The sequence below is a fragment of the Arvicola amphibius genome, chromosome 6, assembly GCF_903992535.2.
Source record: "Arvicola amphibius chromosome 6, mArvAmp1.2, whole genome shotgun sequence".
Classification (NCBI taxonomy): domain Eukaryota; kingdom Metazoa; phylum Chordata; class Mammalia; order Rodentia; family Cricetidae; genus Arvicola; species Arvicola amphibius.
The window spans coordinates 96,024,912-96,050,016 of record NC_052052.2 but is presented as its reverse complement, the minus strand read 5'-3'; the positions used below and the strand labels follow the sequence as shown (position 1 = coordinate 96,050,016).

The 25,105-nt window shown below is 37.1% G+C and overlaps 1 protein-coding gene across 1 annotated transcript in view; it reads left to right on the top strand.

Annotated features, from left to right (window-relative positions):
* Nucleotides 1-25,105, top strand: part of Malrd1 (MAM and LDL receptor class A domain containing 1) — a 617,971-nt gene that overhangs the window by 507,904 nt on the left and 84,962 nt on the right. Inside the window, exons 33-35 of the mRNA XM_038334493.1 lie at nucleotides 4,155-4,418; nucleotides 15,257-15,382; nucleotides 24,703-24,769. Of these exons, the coding sequence (XP_038190421.1) occupies nucleotides 4,155-4,418; nucleotides 15,257-15,382; nucleotides 24,703-24,769 (457 nt within the window). The remainder of the gene's footprint in view (nucleotides 1-4,154; nucleotides 4,419-15,256; nucleotides 15,383-24,702; nucleotides 24,770-25,105) is intronic.

Below are 25,105 nucleotides of genomic sequence, written 5' to 3'. Positions count from 1 at the left end.
ATAACCAATTTTATAAAGGATTTCCTGTATGTTATAATGACTATCCATACTAAGTCACCAAGAATGGTCATATTTACAAATAGATTAATTTTTGACTTTTGGTTCTAGATTTTCTTGGGTGTATTTCCTTTCAACTCACTTTCACTAAACATATTTGTCATATAGATAACACTCATCAGATTATCCTTGGGCATCATGAGTCTGTAAAGCGCATCAATGAAACTCATGACAATGCCCCACTGAGTGTCATTGTGCAATAATTTTTCTGTGAAGAATATGTTCTACTGCTATCTAGACATAAGTGAACAAAACATAGCATTCTCAGAAGGATGAAGAGATAGTCACCATGCTGGGCACTCAAACAGCCTGCAAAACACAAAATGAAGTGGAAGGTGGAAATCAAAGGAAAGTTTGTTAACTAGAGAAGCTAAAGTTAGTGACAGTTACTAACTTTTCACAGGGACATTATTTCTAAACCATCTTTTTCTTTTTTCCTGTCTAAGGCCTTTTTAGGAAACAAATCTAGTATATAAAAGAACTCTCACATACAGGTGACTAGAGAGATGGTTCAATGGTTAAGAACACTGACTGTTCTAGAGGGACTCAGGTTTAACTTCCAGCACATACACAGCAGCTTGCAACTGTCAGTAACCTCATTTCTAGAGAACTTGCTGCCCCTTCTGCCCACCATGAGCACTAGACATGCATATGGTGTATATACATACATGCAGGCAGATACACTCATACATATAAAAAATTAAAAACCTCACAAATATCATTGTTTGTCAGAGCTATTTATGGCAAATTCCGAATTGTCCCAGAACAACTGGTAGACTTCCCAGAATCTATACAAGAAATTATCACTTCATTTTATTTAAATATAAGGGGATTATAGAGTAATAGAGTTTTTTGAATATATATATATATATATATATATATATATATATATATATATATAGCTTCTCTGTTCATTATTATTACAGCATAATCAGTCAATGGGAATAGTCCATTAGGCAATGCATATTATCTACTATTTAAGGCTTTGAATATATATATATTGAACTCATGCCCTCAACTCTATCTGGGTAATGAGATGCCACTATTTTCTCAAAGGAAAGGAAAATATTTTCTCTCTCCAACTTGGTTTTTCCAAATTCTATATAGAAATCAAAGCTTTGATGAGCAAAGATGCATTCAAGTGCTAATAATGTAGGAAAGGAATTGCAGTCTCCTAATGATACTATATAGTTTTAGGAGATTCTATTTTGATTCAGAGTGCCTGTTCTTAATGTTAACTCATACAGTAAAGAACTGAAGTGTACAGAGGATTTGAGTCCATTTGCTGTTGACGCACAGGATAGGTGATAGTCATATGCTTGCAAAAGAGTCAAAAGAATGGCCTCTTACATACAGTTTCAAGATAATACTTATCAATTTCAGCCTTTAATCTCCACTGCCAAAAACATATTTGTTAGTGTCATATTAAAGGAAAATAACATCATTGCTACATCCACGAATCAATGCCACTATAAAAACAATAAATCAACTGCAACCTAGAAGAGATTATTGTATAATTATAACAGCTGATTTCAAAGCACTAGAAATCTGTGATCCTCCTTTTGAGAAACATCATAGCTTATAAACTGTGAATTTTGTTGAATTCATTCTTTTCTCTTTGCCTGTCATTAGGACAATGTGATACATTTGACATATCATAGCTTGAAAACACCCTTAATTCATATAATATATAATATCATGTTAAAATAAATCAACATTCCTCAGTGCTCTCTTTTTCTCTCTCTCTTTGTGTGTGTGTATGTGTGTTTGTGTGTGCATATAACTGTCCCTGTCTCTCTATCTTTTTACTCTATCACACACATACATGCACACATGCCCACAAACATTCCTGAGTATCTCCCTCTATTGCTTTCTTTAAACCTGTCTATTTTAATTGTACTCCATGAGATACAACAAAACACTATAAACATAGAATACACTATCTTCCTAATGTAAGTTAAATCACTGGAAGAGCATGGAATACTTTCTTGTGAAATAGCTCTCTAAAGTGATGCATTTTCAAGGAAACTCATTATAGTTAATTATTGATCCGACAAGGTTTTCCTTCTCTTTACACTGTCCTTGAACCTCAATGCTGTTAGTTTAATTAACCTGACTAAGCAAATTTTTGACATAGTGAGACATGGTCATTGAGCTAGACCAGAATACGCTATATTTACCTGCTTCTAAGACTGGATGTCTATATTCTGAGGATTTGCAGAGATTCAGAAAATGCAGATTTAAAGAGAGAATTATTAGACATGAATAGCAGGGTGAATATAGGTTTCATATTGGCAATTGTGAATAAAAATACACACGTAAAGCTTAACACTAACGTTGACATATATATATATATATATATACTGACATCAGTATATATAGAATGTTTGTGTAGGACACATAGCATATTTATGTATATATTATGTGTGTAGATGTGGAAGTATTACAGCAAAAGCAAGTAGAATGCATAGAAATTTACTACACCCTCAACATAGAAGTTCTGGTTCCTCAATCTTCAGCATCTTAACAAGGGTGCTACATTTGCTACCATCAATGAGATTAATCTACACTGACACCTCATTATCACCCAAAGCTCATACATTAGGGTTCACCCTGGTATTGATTTTGCTTGGTGTTGAAAATTCAGTGTATTTTGACAAGTGGGTGATTCTTAGATGATATGGAGAAGCTTCCCTGCTGTGAAATCCCCGATGTTCTGGCCCTCCCTTCCTTCTTATCGCCCACCTCTAACACTCCCAGAACTCACTGTTTCCACGGTCTTGCCTATCCTGAAATTCATGTGCTTGAAACTGTGCAGTGCAGTTTCATGAAACTGTCTTCTTTCATGTGCAGTTGGAATTCAAGTTTGGACTTAGGGTTTTTAATGTGTAAAAATAGAGCAGTTGTTACAATGTGAAATGAGAAATGCTAATTTAAATAATCATATGATTCCATAAATTATATTCCATAACCAATTCATTAAAATTTCAATTTTAGAAACATTTCCTAATAGTGAAAATTACTTGAAATATATATGCAAAATACTACACTCAGGTCTAAAGGTAAGCAAAGTGTTTCTTACAGGAATCTTAATTTTATTTGAACACTGATAAATTTCATTTATCTCAAAAGCAGGGAGGGGATATTCTGTACTAAAACACAGAATTTACATTAGGATAAAACAAGAGACTTAAAAGAAATATTGAGCTAACAGAGGAGTGCCTCCAGCTCAGAGCATACCTAGACTCCCACGAGAAATAAAACTTCATATTCTTCCTGGATCAAAAATATTTCAGTAGAAAAGTTGAGAAGGAATTCAGAGGAGGTTTAATTTTGAACAAGAAATGTGTTGGTAGTTGGCTATGCTTTAGATCAGGGTCCCCAGGAGGCTAACTCAGGAGACATATTCCTGCTGAGATACTTCATCCGAGAAATCTCCCAGGAAATTCTCCCCACAGATAAACAGGGGAAAGAAAACTGAAGGTGAGAGGGTTTGATGGGGTCCAGCTGAGTTCCTGTGTGACAGATGACGTGTGACAACGCCGTGGCCCCTAAGTTGCATTAGCCCTTCAAGGCTTCCAGCATAGGTCCACGTCTAGGTGTGAGGCACTGCAAAGTTTCCCCTTCCACATTGCATACCCATTATTCCACCCCCGATTAACACACTTTAATTAGGCTTATTACCTTTTACTTATTTTGGGGTGTCTGTGCTTGAGTACATGTGGGATCATGTTCCATTGCACATGTGAAGATCAAAACACAGCTTGAGAGCTGTTTCTTTCCTTTTGTCCCTCAGTTCCGTTATTCAAACTCAGCTCCTCAGGCTCAGCAGCAAGTATTCACTTCACACATCTGCTGAGCCCTTTTGCCATCCCCAGAAATGCCGCCTTTGAAGACTGTAGCTTCTGAGAGTAGTTAAGGCATATTTTATCACATTTATATATTTATTACAATTACTATTTCATAATTAGAAGTTAATTTATTTAAGTTAAGAATTCTTTTATAATTATACAACAGTTAGGTATTCCCTGGGATGATTCAATACTGGACATAGACAAAGAAAAAGCATCACATCATACACGCCTGCTCTTTTTCAGGTCCGGCCTTACCACAGCCAACACTGTGTGAAGAAGATCAGTTTGCTTGTTTCTACACAACCCAGTGTGTCTCTGCCTCAGAGAAGTGTGATGGACAGGAAGATTGTATAGATGGATCTGATGAAATAGATTGCTCTCCCAGACCCTCTCCTCAACTCTGCAGTAATACAGAATTCCAGTGCTCGGGAAGCCAGTGTATCCCGTCTCTCCTGCTTTGCGATGGAGTGGCTGACTGCCACTTTAATGAAGATGAATCCAGCTGTGGTGAGTGTTTTCACTAACTCAGGGTTCCAGGAAGAGATTCTGTTTAGAAATGACAGAGTTTGACAGATGAAGTCAAGGTCTCTAGAATATCCCATATCATCAATAACAGTATGTTTGTGTCTAAACAAACCATGTGGCTCTTGCTTTCCTTTCTGGAAAGGCTCCATTTGTGGTTACACTAACTTCTGTTAGCTTCTTCTTTTCTCATCCGTTGAACTCTAGCTCATTTTTCATTATGATATCTTTTTAGCACATTTTGGAAATGTACTCAAGTATTGCAGTTATAATTTATTTTTATCTTAAATGTTAAGAAAGTTAGCCCAAATCAAGGCCTATAGACAAAGAATTGATTATAACACACACAGAGAGAGACAGACAGACAGACACACACACACAAACACACACACACACACATACTGGTTTAGGCCTGGAAAATTATATTAGTAGGTTTCCTATCATTAAGAGTTTCTGGTGTTTTCCTATGACTTCTCAATGGCCCTTAGTGTTAGCTGGCCCTTCCTGTATTCCTTACCCCACATCTTCTCGCACCCTCCCCATTTTGTCCTCCTGCTTCAGCCTGCCGTTTCTTGATAACTGTGTATTTTATTTCCCCTTCCTTAGAAGATTGTCTCCCTCCCTAGTCCCATACTCTATACTCAACATCTGTGCTATCTCTACCTGCTTGCAAAGGAAAAAAATAGCTTTCTATAGTGGATTCTCACTGGCTGTATTAGCCACATGTAATGGTATGTCCAATGGCAAGTAATAGATGTCTAAAACAACAAATTCAATGGTATTTGTAGATTTTTCACCTCATAATGCTTTGTTTTGTCTAGATGGTCTTTTATTTGATTATCATTGGTTTAATATTTTGTGTTTTTATGATTTTTGCTTTTGGTTGTTCATATATGTGTGTTTCTTGTGATTTCTTTTTAAGATAATTCTAATTTGTTTGCTTGTTTTTTACAAAGAAAGAGAATAAGTCATGTAGCTGTATGGATGAGGAGGTGGGGGAAAATCTAGGAAGATTTAGTTGGTGGAGGAGAAACCGTGATCAGAGACATGTATGAAAAAGATATTTTCAATATATAAGGGTATATTATGTTAAATACTAAGGATAAAGAATACCAAGAAAATATTTTAGTGTTGACAATGCCATTTCCTCATCCATGTAGCAAAGTCAATATTACTTAACCTACCGGACTAGGAGAATTTGAGCTAGGGTATAGAAATCCCAAACTCTGCTCTCAATATTTGCCATTTTTTGCTTTATGTAGTCTCTTTCGGAGAGAAAGGGGCAAAATGTTAAGAAATAATTGCTTACAGTTAAAGGTGATTAGCCAGTCATGGTAAGGTTCAAAAGCCACTAACATCCTACATATTTTTTTTTGCTTGGTTCTTTATTTTATTTCTACATTATATTTTTTAAATTCCTAAAACATAAGAGTGGATCATGGTTTTTACATGAAGAAAAGTCATTTTGGAATAGAGCCATATGAAGGAATCAAGGAATGAAGCAAGGGGGTTTAGGAATCAACTAGAAATCTAGAAATGTGATTATTGGGAAGGGAGTAAAATAAATGAAAAGGTGGAAAACAGTCTCTGGGAATGGAGTTTTTAGACTCGCATTAGTAAAACCATTTTTCTGCCTTAGACTTGAAGGTTGGTTATTCTGCTTCCTGTTGCCCTTTTGTTTTTCTCTGTGTGAATTAAAAGAAGGCAGGTTTCATAACACTGTGTTATTGGTGAAGTAGGCAAAGGGAGAAAATTCCAAATAAACGTTGCCAAATTGTTTATTGCTGTTTCCTTCGGAGCTCTAATATAATTTGACTAACAGAAACAATATTATATTCAATACAGTCATCTGATGTCATCGGACATTTGACTTTAAGGTAGAACACTAGTTAAAGAGGAGCTTAGAAGACTGTTGTATCATTATGATTTTAAGTACTCATTGGAAACTTAGCATCCGGATATTTCCTTATATGAAGTTCTGTTCCCAAAGGGAATCCACATTAGGAGTGAAGGATAAAACGCTGCAACAAGAAGCACAGGAGTGGTTAACAAACATAGTTCACCAAATATTTCAAGGCATTACACTTTTTTCTAGGTTTTGCTATTCATTTGCAATGTTATTATTTAAATTATAGTTCAAACATTTATTCACATACCTTCAATAGAACCCTCATAGACACTATATCTTGTGGTAGGCATTATGGTGGTTAGTTTTATGTCAAATTAACAGAAGCTAAAGTAATCTGAGAGGAGGGAATTTAAGAAAATTTCTAAGGCCAGGCTGTAGGCAAATATATAGACACTTTCTTAATTAGTGGTTGATGGGGGAGGGCCTGGTCCATTGTAGGTGTTGCTATCCCTGGGCTGGTGGTCCTAGGTTCTATAGTTTCTAGGTTCTATAGCAAAGCAGCTAAGAAAGTTATCAGAAACAAGCCAATAAGCAGCACACTTTCATGTCCTACATCAGCAGCTATCGCCAGGTTCCTGCCCTGTTTGAGTTCCTGTCTTCACTGCTTTGGATGACAAACTCTTATGTGGAACTGTGAGTGACATAAACCTTTCTTCCCTAAGTTACTTTTCATCATGGTGTTTCATGAGTAGTAACCCTAACTAAGACAAGCATGACTGATGTAGACAGATGCACTTGTCTCAGGGTGTAGATACAAACTATACTGAAGAGGAAGATCAATAAGTAGAGGAATGTAATACAGTTTGATAGGGCAGGATGAACATGCTGTGTTACAGAGCATGAGGCATTTCTAAGTGTGGTGTTACAGTCTATGCCAGGGCTATGTAAGAGTGTTTGATCAATGAAGATCAGTATTGACTAGGCTGGAGGCAGAGAGACTCGTTAGATGTCACAGTTTCAATATTCAGAGATGGATTAAAGTGTGGTATATGATAAAGATCATGAGTGATTTATGATGCTATTATGAGAGGAGGAAAAGAAAGGGATCCAGAATGGCTGAAGTTCCCTACTTGGGCATCAGGGCAGCTCATGTACCATATTGACAGCTATGAAAATAGGGGATACAGGCGGTTCTCTGGAAAGATCGTGACTTCATTTGAGATGCTGTGTTTGTGAAACACGGAAATAAATGTTCAGAATGTGTTTGGAAATGTATACACAGAAGACAAAGAAGGATTCCTGACATTAGCATATGATAACTGATCTTGCAAGTATGGCTGAGAAAATAATAAAAATAGAGCGATATAAAATCTAAAGGAACACTTGAAGTGTAAATAAGCAAGCAATAAATAAAAACTAGCATTGGTTACATGAAAGCAGAAGGGGGTGTTGTTGGGGTGGGCCTGAAGGCCTAACAACAAAGAGTGTGGCAAGAGGAGGGAGATGGGAGAAGGGAACAATCAATAACAAATATATATATATATATATATGTGTGTGTGTGTGTGTGTGTGCGCGTGAGCATGCGTGTGTGTGTGTGTGTGTGTGTGTGTGTGTGTGTGTGTGTGTGTGTGTTATAATGAAGCCTAGGCCTTGGACTAGAGATATGGCCTAGCAGATATGTTTTTCCTGCATTAGGAAAAACAGTCCTCGGCACCAAAACTAGTTCTGGTGTTCTTACTTCTCTTTTTAAAATTTCTCACTAGCATCGCTTTCTCATAACTGGTGTGCTTTGATTTGGAATGGCTTTATGAGTGACAGCTGAAGAGGAAACCTTTGTTTCAGGCTGCTGTCATGTGTAAAACATCAGTTATTCTTCTTGCTTCTTGGATATGGAAACCAGCAGTTTGCGGCTTTTTCGTTCTATCTTTATTTTCTGTCCCTATTTTAATGCAGGTCCTTGCTGGTATCCATACTGATCTTTTCTGTGAATACCTTTGTTGGTTCTTCTCTTCTGTTCCATGTAGTGTTCCATGTCTGGAGTGTTTAGTGTGTGTGATACTATGACCCATGGCACCATTTTGCTAGAAAGCTGGCATAGTAGTCCAAAGAATCAATTAGAAATGATATCGATCTACATTTCCTTCTCTCCCTGCTCCTCTGAGTTTTAAGGATCCTAAACAGATGCATCTAAGGCAGTATAGGTCATTCAGAGCTTTTTAAAATGTAATTTAGTTCTACAAAAACAGTTTCATTTTTATCTGATTTAATTAGTGCAGTCATACATGTTATCTTTTCAACACCTTAGTCAAACCCTTCTGTTAAAACTTTACAAAAGAATAGAGTGGGAAATTCCTTGTACTAGAATAAAGATAATTAACTCACAGTCTATACGAATTAAATTGTTAATTTTTGTGATCCGGGAATAAAGGTCAAATGGCACTTGAAAATCTTTCGTTGCTGTATCACATAATGTCCCCTTCTGGAAGCACAATCAACAAAGAAGAATTATCTGAGAAGCTTCATCTAATTTACTTTTGAGGGTTTTTTTTATTAAATTTTAATGTGAAGTTGGACCTGAAAAATGGTGTTTTTAAGTGTATGTATCTCAATTGACTGAATTGCTGGCTCTGAAAAAGTGAAGCAGTATTTTATCTTGACCAGTCCTTCCTAAGGTGCTGTACTATCAGTTCACACCAATATCTGTTATTGAGTTTCCAGTAAACGTGAGATGCTCTACTTAGCACTTACAGTAAAGAGCAGAGGGAAGAAGTTGTTTTAAATGCAAGAGCATAACTGAAATTGGAAGAAAATAGTAACACTACAGCCCAAAATAACAACAAAGGGCATGTATGACAAAATGTAGTTGCCTCATCAGCATCTGGAATACGCATCCAAGGCAGTATTGACATAGAAAGCTTTCCGGAACATAATCCATGCTTAAAAATAGGAAGCTTCCTTATGAAGGAGTGACAAGAGGTGGTGAGTCTATGGTCAGACCGAGCTGTGTTGAAAGACTGTCTCAAAAAAACAAAACATGATTCTTTCCATGTAAGCATATCTTAGAACATGTTTTAAATTTTTAATTTGCAAAACAAACCTTTAGCTGAGTGGACCTAAAATCTTTAGACAGACAATCAATTACTATAAGTTAAGGGATAGTTCACATGAGACAAAAATTATCAAGGCTTGAAACAGACGTAGAGATGGATAAATAAACACCCACAGGAGAGATGGAAAGAGTGTTCCAATGTGTAAATCATTATATAATATACAATGGTAACTACATTTTACTTCAAATTAATTAAAACAGAAAATACAGTAGTTTTTTCTCCTTTAAAAGGCAAAGATGCTTATAAATAATGAGTATATGTAAATGTGTCTATATCTTTATATGTATATATATAAATATATGCAGACAGTGTTTATAAGTATACTTATTTCAGTTTCTATGGATTTTATATGCTGTCACATTATAGTTAATGAATATTCACAAATACCTTTTTAGAAGTAGACAACAAAAAAACAAATGTAGTTACTATTTATCAGAATTCATAAAAGTAAAGGATATGCATTGAATATAGGAAATGACTCTAGTATAAATACTTAGGCAATGAAGAAATACTCCAAAATCAGTCCAAATAAGGCTATAAAGTTTATAGAAAATTGGGTTTCTAAATGTTTCATGAGAAGAATCCGTCTTTTGCCATACTCTTTTTCAAACACCATGCTTTCATATCTATGGGCATATTTATTCCAACCTATCATCATCTTAGAGATTGCCACTCTGTCTTACTAAAGTAATCCTAAGTAACATAAATCATTTTCCATCTATAAACTCATTCACTTGGTAGATACTATTTTAAAAACAAACATAAATGGTTCCTGAGAATGATTTTTTGAAAGTGTAATTGTTGTAGCAGAACAGAAGTAAGGGACTGAGAGCATAGCTCAGTGGAGGAGCGTACACTTCAGAATGTGCACTTAGTTTATGGGATTCTGAGGTTGAGAAGAATGGGCTGGTAGAAGGAAAAGAGAAGGGGGCAGAGTAGAAGAACTCAGTATCTCTTTAACAATAGCATATTTACTCTTTAAAATTTCATATAGTCTGTTCTGAACATGTTTACTATCTTCCACCAACTCCTTCTGTAACCACCCTGTCCTCTACCTACACAACTTTGAGTTCTCTTCTTTATCACCCGCCCTACAGCCCAGAAAGTGTAGTGTGTATTTCCCAACTAATCTCAGAGGTGTTCTTTTCCTTGGAGTGTGGCTGACCCTCCAGGGGATATATCATTAAAGAAAACTGATTCTCCCTCTCTTAGATGCTATCAAATGCCAGTCGTGGTGGATTCATGCTTACCCCCTCTCTCTATGCTGTGATTTTGTCTAGCTTGAGTTTACACAGGTCATGTGTTTGAATTGCTGTGATTTATGTATGCAACTCTCCTGTTGTGTCCCAGAGCTCAGCAATTTTAACAGCAAAGTTACACATGGTCCATTAGAATGAAAACTACAAGACTCGGTGTATATTCAAATCTAGCTCTGATAGTACAGATGCACATTCTGTTTTTGAATTAAATGTAACAAGAACTCTTATGAATTGTCTTAACAGTTTAATGTTTAGTGAAACTTTAAAATAAGTTAGTGCTGAAAGAATAATAATTTATTATGAGGACATTATGTACTTAGTCATATTCTTTCATACAATCTTCCCAGACATCTATAAATGGATTTAGTTACCGATATTTTAATGCAGACTATACCAATGGTGACTATCATAAGAGCTAATTCTTTCATACTGTAATTCACACTGCCATTGCCAAGTACTATTAATATTGGCATCATAACTGACATACATAGTAGCCAATTATACAAAAATATTGATAAGGGATAATCTTAGGAAAGTTATTCATTTCACATCACCAAAAGTGTCACTAACTTTCATGGGACACATCAGTTACTAGTGAGAAATATGTCAACTCCCTATATACCTGTCTGCTTCTCAAGTTTCTGTCTAACAGTGGTGGGGCATATATACATATATAACAAACTTCTTTAAATTGCAGCCCAGTGTATGGCTGAGTTTGGCTAATGGAGAGGAACAGCATAATTTCAACACACTGGACAGAAAGCATGAGTTTATCAGGAAGATCACCTTTGCTTATTCAAACACCATCCCCCATGTATATACACAAACATATATATTTTAATTGTTACATAGTGTCCATATCTATTTATAGGCTACATATAGTGTAACATTTCAGCACATGTACACAACATGCAAAGATCATTTCAGGTTATTTGACAAATCTATCACTTGGGATATGTAGCACTTAGTACTGAGAATATTTACACTCTGCTAGTAGTTATTCTGAAATAATCATTGTCATCCCTAATTATCCTACCATGCTGTAGAAGACTTGTCATTCTCCCCCATTTGTCTACTCACCACCCTCTCTCCCTCTCCCTGGAACCTTTACTTAATGTGTTCTTGAACTCCAGCTTCAGGTAACTTCTGTAAACTCCCAGTCTCTGGCCAGTCCCACTGATACTAACTTTCATAGCTTTCTTGGGCATGCCATTTCTCTGAGAAACAGCTCCCTGGTCACTCTATAGTCACGGCAAGCAGTATCAGCAGATGACTTATTTTGGAGGGAGGTGAGTAGATACTGACTAATGGAACAAATGCTGGAATCACAAACGCTTCCTCAAATAGAGATTCCTACTTTTGTTTATCCTGCTGTGAAATTAAAGTCATGTAAGGTAGACAAGGTTTCCACCTTGTCCATATAATCCCAGAATTAAAGAGGCTAAGGCAGCAGGACCGCAAGTTCTAGGGTAGTCTAGGCCTCACAGCAAGACCCTCTTACCACATAGATTAACTGTATTTGTATTTCCCATTAGTTTTTTTGAGGGAAAAAAAATGATTCTTGGTAAAATATATACCATTTCAATTTATGAAAAAGTTACATTTCATTGGCAGGATGGATCTTTATGTGAATTATTTTTAAATATTGATCTCACCACAAATCCATGGAAGCACTCTGATAGCTAGGAATTTTGATTTTGTTAGCGTACAAGACCTTCAAATATCAACTGCTGTTAGCATTCCTACCTAAAATTGTAAAGACCCCAGAGTCTTTTTTTCTTGCAACACATAAACTTATGCTAAGCACTAGAAACAAATAACCCTATGCATTAATGCTACTTTCCATTTCAATGCCAGTGTTTTGAAAGACATGTCTCATCTTTTTGTGACATTTTAGTTGTTTCTCAAAGTGATTGACTCTTAGAGTCCTGCTCTCTCAGCCACAAGAAATGTTCTCTCTGAGAAAGGAAGGAATCTCTGCTTTTCACACTGCAGAGTATTCTGACAAGGTTCAATAGAGATTCAATAAACACATTATTTTCATGACAATCTAGGGTTCTGTGAGCATAGCACCTCTAACCTATCCTTATGCTCTAAAGTTGGGCCAAACTCTCCTTAGAAACCACAAGAAGGAAGCCCTCTGTTTCCATTATGCTGGAATAATCCATTAGAGCCACATGAATTATACATACTATGTTTTACTAAACTTAAACATAGTAGCATTTCAATTAAAAGTATTTTAATAAATAAAGCTTATCTGAAGATCTGAGAATAAAGCAGGCCCACTGGTCAGCCTTACAAACCAGGTAATGGTACACCATTAATTCCAGTAGCTACATAACTTGCCATAGAAACCGGGTGGTACATGCCTTTAATCCCAGTGGTGCACACATTTAGTTCTAGAACTAGAGAGGACTATAAAATAAGAGGAGACAGCTCTCAGACACAATCTCATTCTGAGATTCCTGAAGGTAGGATCGCAGTGTTGGACAGAGGTCAAAGCAAGAGCCAATGGCTGGCTCCTTTGCTTTTTCTGATCTTCAGGCTGAACTCCAATTATTCTCCCTGAGTTTTTATTAACCATGCATCACCTGTACCTAGACAGCATAATGTGATCTCTGGAAGAGTAGCAGCCATGTAAGATCTGGGGTTTGGCTTTTTCTTGGCTTTACAGTGTGCCAAGGCTATTCTCTGGGGAGGTGGGGCGGTGAGTGGGAAGCTGATACCTGCAAAGGATCCTAGCTTCCTGGAGGGGCTCATGACCCTCTAAGGGAGCAGTCACAGGTGTCTCTCTCAACTATATACTATGGAAGTCACTTCTTCTATCAGGTCTTAGCCCATGGCCTAGCAGAATATTCTTATAAGGGATGATGGCTGGTTGTCAACTCTGACCCTTGCAGGATGTGGGTTGGGAGGTGAGGGGGGCTTCCCATGATGGAGGAGGCCACTTGGGGGCCGAGTTCTGGTATACAGTGACAGGTACTGATACTGGACTTTAGTCTCTGCATGCCAGGAGGGAATGGGCTAGAGCTACACCTTCAGGACAATCAGCACAGGGACATGTGCAGTTATTGAGCAACTACTCTTTTCAATGCAGGCTGCATTTATTATGCTCTTTCTATGGCTGTACATGTTGGCTTACTGTATATAGTTTTCTTATATTAGTTATAGCCTATTTTTATTGTAGGCAAAAAGGGGAGTCAAAGTAAGAGCCAGTGGTTGACTATTTTGCTTTGCTGACCTTCAGGTTGAACCCCAATTTCTCTCTATGAGTTTTACTAATTGTGCTTCAAGTCATAGTTGAATATATATACACAATGATTACTAACAGCTTTTAAATCGTTTTTGGAAATTGAAGATCCAAAGAGATTTTAGTATTTATCACTTCTGGCAGAATCCAGAAGATAGGACCTTACCTCTGATCATACAAACCCTAATCTTACCTTTCTTCTCCCCACTCCCACCTCTCTCTCCATCCTCGATCCCTGCTCTTGCTTTCACTCTCTCCCTTCCTCTCCTCCCTCTCTCCTCATTTCTCCTTATAAGGACATTAGTAGCATTTGATTAGGGTATTACCCTGATGGCTTCACTTAGCTGTAATATCCTTTATTTAAGTCTCTAACCAGAAACACAGTCCTGTTATGTATTCAGACCTCAACATCAGTTGTGGGGCAACATAAAATCAAGTCCCTGACAATAATTGAGAAATGATTTCAGCAATTTTTTCTACTTTTGATGAAAATTGTAGGTTAATTTAAATTGTATTTAGAAAGAAAAATTTTCTCATGACATGTGTGATGTACTCATGGGCTCACAGCATCTGTGATTGCCTGTACAATAACAATACCAGGACAAGATCAAGCCGGTCAAAAATGTGGCACAGATAAGTCAGATAATCTCTAGGCCCCTCCCATGACTGAGAACTATTGATAGTTGATCATTGCTGGGAGAGGGAAAATCACTCTCTGAGAGGATTCTCACTGTCCAGCAGAAGCCCCACTCCCATAGGGGCAGCACTAATGAAGACTTTAATGGGGTTTTATTTTTCTGTTTTGTTTTTGTTGTTTTCGAGATAGGGTTTTTCTGTAGCTTTGGAGCTAATGGGTTTTTAAAAAGACTTGAAGATGGAGGGTATATGTCAAATGGGAAAGGGTGGAAGTTGGATCAGAAATATGGGTAGAATGTAATTATACTTCACTCTACAAGTGTAAGAAATTTTCAAGAATAAAGACTTTTTAAAAATTACTTTTTTATGTGCATGGGTGCTTTGGCTGCAAGTATATCTGGGTGCCACCTGCATGCTGTGTCTCCAGAGGCTAAAAGAGAGTGTCAGATCCCTAGAGCTGGAGTTACAGACAGTTTGAACTACCATGAAGGTGCTGGGAATCAAACCTGGGTCCGTTGGAAGAGAAGATAGAGCTTTTATCACTGTTGGGATATTTCTCTGCCCAGAATAAAGAAAAAATATAAAGGAACTGTTTTCTAAAATAAAATATGAAAAATTAAAAGTAAGGCAGCAATCATTTAATTATTAGAAACTCATTCAAAACCAGATGTACTTGCTACCACTTCTCATCTTAACCACCCGCACTGTTTTCTGTTCAGCCAATCAGAGCTGCCCCAATGGAGCTTTGATGTGCAACTCATCAGGCATCTGTGTTCCATCTCACCAGCGCTGTGACGGTGTGGCCCACTGTGATCACTTCCAACTCGATGAGTCCAGCTGCTCAGGTACTCCATTTTCTTTTGAACTTTCCTTTGCAATATGGACTATTAACTAAATCTGTAGGTGATAAAGTATTAAAAGTCAGTTTTCTAAATAATAATAGACATGGATTTATGGTATTGGTTTGGAGGCATGAAGATTATTGAAATCCTAGGTTTGTTAAGTTTTTAAAAGAGTCATGGACTCTTTATTATTACATAAAGTGTCCACTAAATAATATTTACTAGAAAACAGGCAGATGGTTCAGATATCCTATGCCTACAGTATTAGTACTGCATTATCTTTATGAAATTACATGCATTTTCCTACTTTTTGATGAGAGTATCACATAATTTAATAATATATTTTTCTATAAGTAATTAAATATTAGGTTTCTTTTGAAGCGTTTTTTTAATTTTTCTGAAACATTTTTATGACCTTGGAGCATTCATACAGCATAAGAGCTGATAATATACAACAGTTGTCCTGTGTATATAAAAACTGCTCTAAAAATTCCTATAACATATAAAATCTCATGGTATAGGCTATTCTTATCTTCTCTCTGAGTGATCAAATTTTTATTTCATGTGGGGTATTTATAAAATAATAGAGAGCTAGAGACAATATGATTCTATTAAAATTAAATGATAATATGAATCAGTAGTAAAATACATATTTGATCATATTTCTTAATAAGTTGGAAATATTTTATATCAGTTGTAGGCAAGAATATATTTTATGTCTTTAAAGGTACCTATGGAATTATGAAGTATGTGGCACAATCATGAACCAGTTGTAGTTCACAAAAGACTCATTTACCTACTTCTGGTATTGATGAGCATAATACCAAATGAATAAATGGCCAGATCTGGTCCCATATACAAATATATAGTCCAATATATAAAATACACAAAGATAATCTACAAAAGCATTGTTTTTTTCTTTTTTCCTTTACTAAGCATTAGACCCTAAAGATAAGTGACCCCAAAGGAAGGCCCATTAGTCTGTTGAAAGAGCATAAGAAAGAAGCTGTGGTAAAGACATATAGAGGTTCAGGACTTATATATAACTCAGGAGCTGGGGTAGGAAAATTGTGACTTAGAGTCCAGTCTGAGTTAGACTTAGTAATGTAAAATTAAAAAAGAGAATAATAGTATGGTATTAATACAGTTCTGTTCTTTGAGACTCTTGACAGTTTGCTCATGTCCATGTGAAGATAAGATTTTCTTTAAGACATCCTTCGATGAGCACAAATCAAACTGTGCTATGATTTATTGCCTGCACTGACATGGTGTACCATTAAAAATAAGGTCAGAGAAATGGAAGACTTGCCACTCAAACTGGGTGATAAACACCCCATTGATTTCAGTCAAGTACCTGTCACTTATAGGCCACTCACGAGCTGCAGGTCACATTGACATAGCTACTGGGTTAAAGTGACTCAAACAGCTAGTGAAGCCCTTGTCACAATGAAATCCATATTTTGTGCTCTCTATTTACATTTTTATACTTTGGGTTCCTCTATTAAATATGATAAAGTTAACATGTGTGTTTTTCTAAGTTATCCATTTTGTTATTCTTTTATATTGATTTTATTGAGCTCTACATTTTTTCTCTGCTTTGCTCCCTGCCTCTCCCCTCCCCTTCAACCCTCTCCCATGGTCCCCATATGCTCCCAATTTACTCAGGAGATCTTGTCTTTTTCTACTTCCCATGTAGATTAGATCCATATATGTCTCTCTTAGGGTCCTCATTGTGGTCTAGGTTCTCTGGGATTGTGATTTGTAGGCTTATTTTTTTTGCTTTATGTTTAAAAACCACTTATGAGTGAGTACATGTGATAATTGTCTTTCTGGGTCTGGGTTACCTCACTCAATATGATGTTTTCCAGCTCCATCCATTCGCCTGCAAATTTCAAGCTGTCATTATTTTTTTCTGCTGTGTAATACTCCATTGTGTAAATGTATCACATTTTCTTTATCCATTCTTCAGTCGAGGGGCATTTAGGTTGTTTTTAGGTTCTGGCTATGACAAACAATGTTGCTATCTTCCTAAATATAACCTCAGTAGAACAGACACTGAGAGAAACAATTAATAAATGGGACCTCCTGAAACTGAAAAGCTTCTATAAAGCAAAGGACATGGTCAAAAAGACAAAATGACAGCCTACAGAATGAGAAAAGATTTTCACCAACCCCACATAAGACAGAGGACTGATCTCCAAAATATACAAAGAACTCAAGAAATTGTTCATCAAAAGAACAAATAGTCCAATAAAAAAATGTAGTACAAACCTAACAGAGAACTCTCTTCAGATGAATATAAAATGGCTGAAAGACACATGCTCAACATCCTTAGCTATCAGAGAAATGCCAGTCAAAACAATTCTGATATTCCATCTTATACCTGTGAGAATGGCCAAGATCAAAAACACTGATGACAACTTATGCTTTTGAGGATATAGAGTAACGGGAACACGCCTGCATTGCTGGTGGGAGTGTAAGCTGGTAAAGCCCTTTGGCTATGAGTGGGGATTTCTCAGAAATTAGGAAACAACCTTTCTCAAGACCCAGAAATACCACTTTGGGGTATATACTCAAAGGATGTTCAATCTTACCACAAAGACATGTGCTCAACACTTGTGTTTTAGAGAATGCCTTTAAAACAGATCCACAATACACACTTGCCAATGTATGCCACACATCTCTGCTTTTTCAATTGGTGCTTCTCTTAAGGTCAGCCTTAGATGGATTTTTGGAGATCTATCCTTGCAGTGGCCAGTACTCCCCACAGTGGCCTCACAGCAGTCGGTGAGCATCTGTCTTTGCACACCTCGAGGTTTAAGTTAGTCATTAAGAACATCAGACTCAGGCACAGTGAGAATATTTCAATGAATTTTGTCAGTCCCTGAGTCTCATCAGGAGGCCATAACTTTTTCAGGTTTTGATTGCTTATGCAACAGAAAAAAATTATCAAGTTTCCTCCAACTGAAATTAAACTGGAAGTGATATTTCTAATTATGTACAGTGGTAGCAGTTTGGAAAATTTATGATAAAGTAATACTATAATTATGGTGATATTCCATTGCATAGAGAATTAGAAAATGGCATGAAAATATAAAATTATAGGATAATACATCAAAAATATAATATCATATGTAATGTATGATAATGACATAGCTTCATAAAGTTTCAGACGGTTTGAAACAAAACCAAAGCACTAAAAATTCCCAGCAAGGATCCTGGAGCTACTTTAAATCTCTGAGACATAATAATCCCTACTATGGCCCTTGCAGTGGGGCTTCAAAATATAGAAAAAAGAGGCTCCAGAGACAAATACGGTGTTTTATAAAAGTATGAGAGCCTGAGTTCAGATCCACAGCACCAGTGTAAAAATAAATCCGAGCAGACAGGCAGTGGTGGTGCATGCCTTTAATCCCATCACTCGAGAGGCAGAGGCAAGAGGATCTCTGTGAGTCTGAGGCCAGCCTGGTCTACAGAGAAAGTTCCCGGACAGTTAGGATGGTAACATAGAGAAACCCTGTCTCAAAAAACAAGACAAAACAAAAATGAATAGGTAGGTAGATAGATAGATAGATAGATAGATAGATAGATAGATAGATAGATAGATAGATGATAGATAAATACATATAGATAGATACATAGATAGATAAATCCATCCAGGCATGATGGTGCATGCTCATAATTTTAGAGCTGGCAAACATAGACAGACATTTCTCTGGTGCTGGCTCACCAAATATTTTAGCTAATTATGGTGAGACTTAGGTCTCTGTGAAATAGCTCAGCTAAAATCAATATGTACGGTATCTCCTGAGTATGTGGCTTCTTCAAAGTCATATACACAAAACAAGCACCTGTACTACACACACACACACACACACACACACACACACACACACTATGTCTTTATGAAAGAGTATCCATCACTGAAGTCTTGACTTGCTACATAAGTTCTAGGATTTACACATCTCTTTAAACCATACGTGGATATTACACATTTGTTTCTTTTTTTTTTTTTTTTTTTTAAGGTTCATTAATTTTCATTGTCCCAGTGTAAAAGGTGGAGAAACAAGGGATTGTACAAATTTCACACTTTTCTTTTCTTTTCTTTTCTTTTCTCTTTTCCTTTCTCTCTCTCTCTATCTCTCTCTCTCTCTCTCTCTCTCTCTCTCTCTCTCTCTTTCTCTCTCTCTCTCTTTCTTTCTTTCCTTGTGGGCTAGGCGGTGGAGGCACAAGCCTTTAATCCCAGCACTCGGGAGGCAGAGGCAGAGGCAGGAGGATCTCTGTGAGTTCAAGGCCAGCCTGGTCTACAAGAGCTAGTACAGGCTCCAAAGCTACAGAGAAACCCTGTCTCAAAAAACATTTGTTTCTTTACAGTGTATAAACACCACATATTGGAACTGAACTAAATAAGAAAATATTTGACATTTTTAGGCAAGAAGTTCTTTGAGTTGGAAGAGCAATATTTGCTTAGAGTGTATATGTTTCTTTGCTAACAACTCAAATAAATTTGGTTAATCACATGGAGCTTCCATTTCCACACAATGTTCTGAGGGCTAAGAAAGCGACATATGGCAAACGGTTTAGACTGCACTTGTCTCATGGCAGGTCTTCAGACACTGGTGATTGGAGCACAAATTTCAGTTGGTCTTAATAATAAAAATCCCAGAATCAGATATAGGGATTAATGCTGAAGATCAGAGAAGCAGAGAGGCCAGCCACTAGAGAGTTCTTTCACCTTTATCAATGCTCAGACTGAAGAAGGGGTGACCATGTCCTCAGAATGCCACACCAAACTCCATCTGTCTCCACCAAACCCCAGACTGCAATGAGTTCCTGTCTCCTTTCACCTTATATTCCTCTCTCGGCCCAGCTATATCTCTCCTGTCTCCACCTCCCTAGTACTGGGACTAAAGGTGTGTGCCACCACTCCCTGGCCACTAGTGGTTTAGCTCTGTACTCTGATCTTCAGGCAAGCTTTATTTGTTAAAACACAAACAAAGTGTCCCTACAGGTGATGGCGTTTATAACAATGGGAGAAGAGATGAGGAAAAGCTGGTGATGTCAAGTGGTGGAAATGTAGTTTAGTTTCCTTGCCATTCAAAAACTCCTCCATAAATACAGCAATGAGTGAGAACAATTATTTAATACCTTACATGTATAACTCACTAGTGTAGAAATGATAAAATTATGCCTTCATCTTTCCAACTCTCATATATCTATCTGTATATTTATGTAAAATATCTCGATAGACAGATGATAGATAGATAGATAGATGATAGATAGATAGATGATAGATAGATAGATAGATAGATAGATAGATAGATAGATGATAGATGATAGATAGATAGATAGATGATAGATAGATGATAGATAGATAGATGATAGATAGATAGATAGATAGATAGATAGATAGATAGATAGATAGATAGATGATAGATGATAGATGATAGATAGATAGATAGATGATAGATAGATGATAGATAGATAGATGATAGATAGATAGATAGATAGATGATAGATAGATAGATAGATAGATAGATTAGATAGATAGATGATAGATAGATAGATAGATAGATAGATAGATAGATAGATAGATGATAGATAGATAGATATAGATAGATAGATAGATAGATATAGATGATAGACAGACAGATCAATGATAGATATTTTAGATGAAAAATATGCACTTAAAATCCCAAACACACACAGGTCATAAGTGCCTGATCCCAGGTAACACAGAGCTAAAATCAGAGTTTGTGCAGTTATCCATCTTTCCAGAAAACTTTAGTGAAGCAGATGACACATTCAAGCCTCTATTTTATTCAGAGAAAAAAAGAGGCACCTAGTTACATATTTAAGAGTATGTCTGTGCTTGTGTGCATGCCTTTCTTTGTCCAAAGTAATACACCAGAATGGGATTAAATATAAACTCTCCCACAAATGTTGTATCAGTGAGTTGTGTTGGCCTCCAGACACAGGATCCTAATCACCAAGGCCAGACGGTTAGGCCAGTGAGAGGTCACTATAACCAAAGAACAAGGGGCCTTGTGAGCATTGTAATACACTCTTATGGATTCTTCTATTATGTACTAGAAATAATGGTCTTCTTCATTCCTAACAAACCATATCCATCCCCTTTACCATTTCATTTAGTGCTCAAAATTGCTTTGAGAAGATTAAAAATGAAAATAGTCTGTATTTCAATTTAATGATCTGCTATGAATTTATAAAACCTTCACAGAAAAACATTACACTCTGAGCAGAACACCAGCATGGAAACTAAAAAGTGAACTCAACCTATAAAGTACTTGTTTTCAAAGCCCGAAGAGAAGAGACTGACTCCCAGAAACCACACAAAAATAAATAAATGAAATAAAAATTAAAAGCCTGCCATGCTGGTACCTTCTAATCTAAGTCCTGGGGAAGCAGACAGTGGGTGCCTGGTTTCGTGAGTTCAAGGGCAGTTAGAGACATTATTTCAAGCAAACAAGTTCAACAGCAAAGAAGCCATGGAAGATGATACTTGTGGAAGAACAGCTGACCTTATGCTCCACGCAGCGTCCTTGTTCTCTCCCCATTAGTCCACTGGCTACGATAAAGAAGCATAGACAAGGTTTCCATAGCATCATGCTGAAGAGCAGCAAGGCTGCTTTATTCGTTGTGATCGTAGTGAACATGCATGACTCCAGAAGGAGGGGGGCAATGGTTGCCCTGTGGATTGTGATGCCTGACAGCATCACACATGGATGATGCTTTGGTTTTGTTTATTTGGTTTCACTTTTTGTGCTAGAACAAAATCATTACTTAAGAGACTCCAATTGTACTTAGGAGAAATAAGCAGGGCATGTTTGTGTCTATTTGTGCCCTGCTGATTGCTGGGCTCCTTTACCGGAGCATCTGGTTTCTTGTTTTTGGAGGAAATTTTCTATCTATTCAGTTCAAGGAGGCGCATCACAGAAGGAAAGACGACTTTTCACTTTCCTTGTCCATTCTGCAGCCTTAGATAGTTAAATAAAACTAGGCAAGGGGAGCCAAGATGGGAAAGGCAGTACTGAGAAAGCAAATTGTTGAAAGCTCTGGACCCAAAATGACACTTGACACTAGATACTAAACACATGGTAGTTTTAGACACCCCTCCCTCCACACTTCTGGTTTCTTTCCTAATGCTTTTAGAATAATCAATGACTGTCTGGACAATCTTCCCCAAACCAATTGTCCCCCAGTGATCTACTTTAATCCACAGTGTCTGCATGAAATTTCTATTTCTTTATTTTTATTCATAAATAATATTTTCTCTTCCCAAGTAAAAGTTAATTCTCCCTCTTTCCCTGACACACACACTCTCTCTACATTAAACTTGGGTAACTCCTATTGGCATGCCTTTTTTGCCACAAATACCAATGGCCATAAAGAAAGCTCCACATTCAAATTTGAGAGTCTAAGCCTTATTTCATATAGCTCAGAGCTGCAGATTTCAGTGCCATGGAGAATCATGGAGTGCATCTCTTTGCATGTCCCTTAACCAACCCAACACAGAATCATCTTTCAATTTTCCTTCCCCATCAGTCATTCAGCTATGTGAATGAAGCCACCAGCGTGCCAGTGGCCCAGTCAGAACCTGAAACATAATTCTCTACTCTTCCAAATAATCATGAAACTATTTAAACTTTAGAATTCTAATTGCTAATAAATGTATACAGCTCTCACCCCTCTGTCTCAGCCCTAGCCTATTCCTTTAGGCGGCAACCATTTCTTCACAAAGGACTCTTAACTGGGTCAGTTTCTTTCTTGATTTTCCTCTTTACTGGACAGACTGCAGCCAGTCTGTTCTCTTTCTAAGCACGAAGGCTCCCAGGCTTTTTCTTAAAGTCCTAGCTTCCATGAGTCTATATGCTTTGAATATAGGCTCCTGTATCTCTGAATCTTAAGTTACCACAAATTCAACCATGGTGAACTCCCCAATCCCCATTATTGAAACACACTGAATCCATTTTGCAAGCCTAGCAGTCTCTATGCTTACCTTCACACAAGCACGTGATTGTCAACATAAGTGGGCGCCAAGTATAATGCACAGAGTGTGCCCTGATTTACCTAAGGTCCCACCCGTCCTTGTTATCCCTCTCAAGTATCGGTGCCCATCTAAGATGCTGCATTGCCTTGTACAGTGTTATGCTACTCTGTTGCCTCCTCCTTAAGCTTGGAATATTAATGACAGCAGGCGCCATACCTGAATATCTTTATGAAGTCATCATGAGGTGTTCTCAAATACCCTCAACACAACCTGAGAAGGGTTCTTTTCTAACTTATGTTTACTAGAGAGGGAACACACAGAGAAGTTAACAACCTCCACCAATATTACACAACTGCTTAGTTGATCTGAAATTCCAATTCAGAGAGATGGTTCCAGTAACAAAAGCCTCACCAAGAGTGTCAAGTTGCCAGTACTGTTACTGATCACATTCTCAGGGCCGAGGTCAAAGTTAGACATTGCATAGGTGGTAGGTCAAAACATTGTATCACTGTATTAAACTTAAAAGTGGTAGAGGTTTCCATCAAGTATTACAGTTACAATAGCCCAAGCAGGGTAGGATAGAATCCTGAAAAAAAATGGCTGTGTTAAAGACAGATGGGAACTTTGGGGATCAGAAACACTGGCCAGCCATGGTGTATCAAGGAGATGCAGGATCAATACATCCAGCACAGAGAGCTAATGGCACAAAGTGTTTTTGCAGTAGAAAGTATGTGAAAATATATGGCTTAACTGTTTTGAAATATTTAACCTGTAAGCAGACCATCTTTGAAAATAAATGTCTATTCTAAAGGTGAACTAAAAAGTGACACTTGCAAGGAAATAGTAGTGCCTGGGTAAGTGGGACCAAATGAACTGTGCCAGTGTCTATCACAGACCAAAAGGCAGGTCATACATATGCACAGGAGTGCATGACCACCTATGCATGCTAATCTGCCATCATTCAGCGATTTCTGTGACACACAAAAAAATGTTTCAGTAAACACAAACATCTAGTATTTCAAAAAACAAGCCCTGCAGATACCTAAGAAATAAATAGATTGCGCCTAATCTAGGGGTAAACATCTTCTCTTTTAGTATTCAGGTACACAAAGGGCAAGAAGCATCTAGACCATCAGGAACCACTGGCCAAGTTAGGAGCAAGAAGTATACCTAGGAAGAATTCTTTGCTTTTAGTAATCGAGAAGCCAGTTATTCTCAGATGAAGTTTAATGCAATATATAGTACAAATATATACCCCTTACTTATAAAATGTTCATTATCAATTGTCTCCTTCATGATGCTTCTTTTTCAGAGTGTCCAGTGTATTATTGCAGAAATGGTGGCACTTGTGTGGTAGAGAATATTGGTCCCATGTGTAGGTGAGTTCTTAATTGTTATTTCATTGTTTTTAGCATTGTAGTCACATAGTTTACTTACTTGTCTTGAGGCTTGAGATAGTAGAATCATAAACCAATATATGATTAGCCAGGTAAAAATTGTGAATTATGAAGCTAATATACAAATTTCTGTGTGTGTAAGATAAAATAAAGTGACTATATTTCAAGAAACATTAGATGTTTGATGTAGTTGTACATACTTTTGACATTTTCTAGCATGTGAGATGCAGCATTTCAAAACTGTATATTATTACCACTTTTATGTTTATATGGTTTTAAAAGAGTTCTGTGTTTTGAGTCTCATTCTGTAGACCAAGT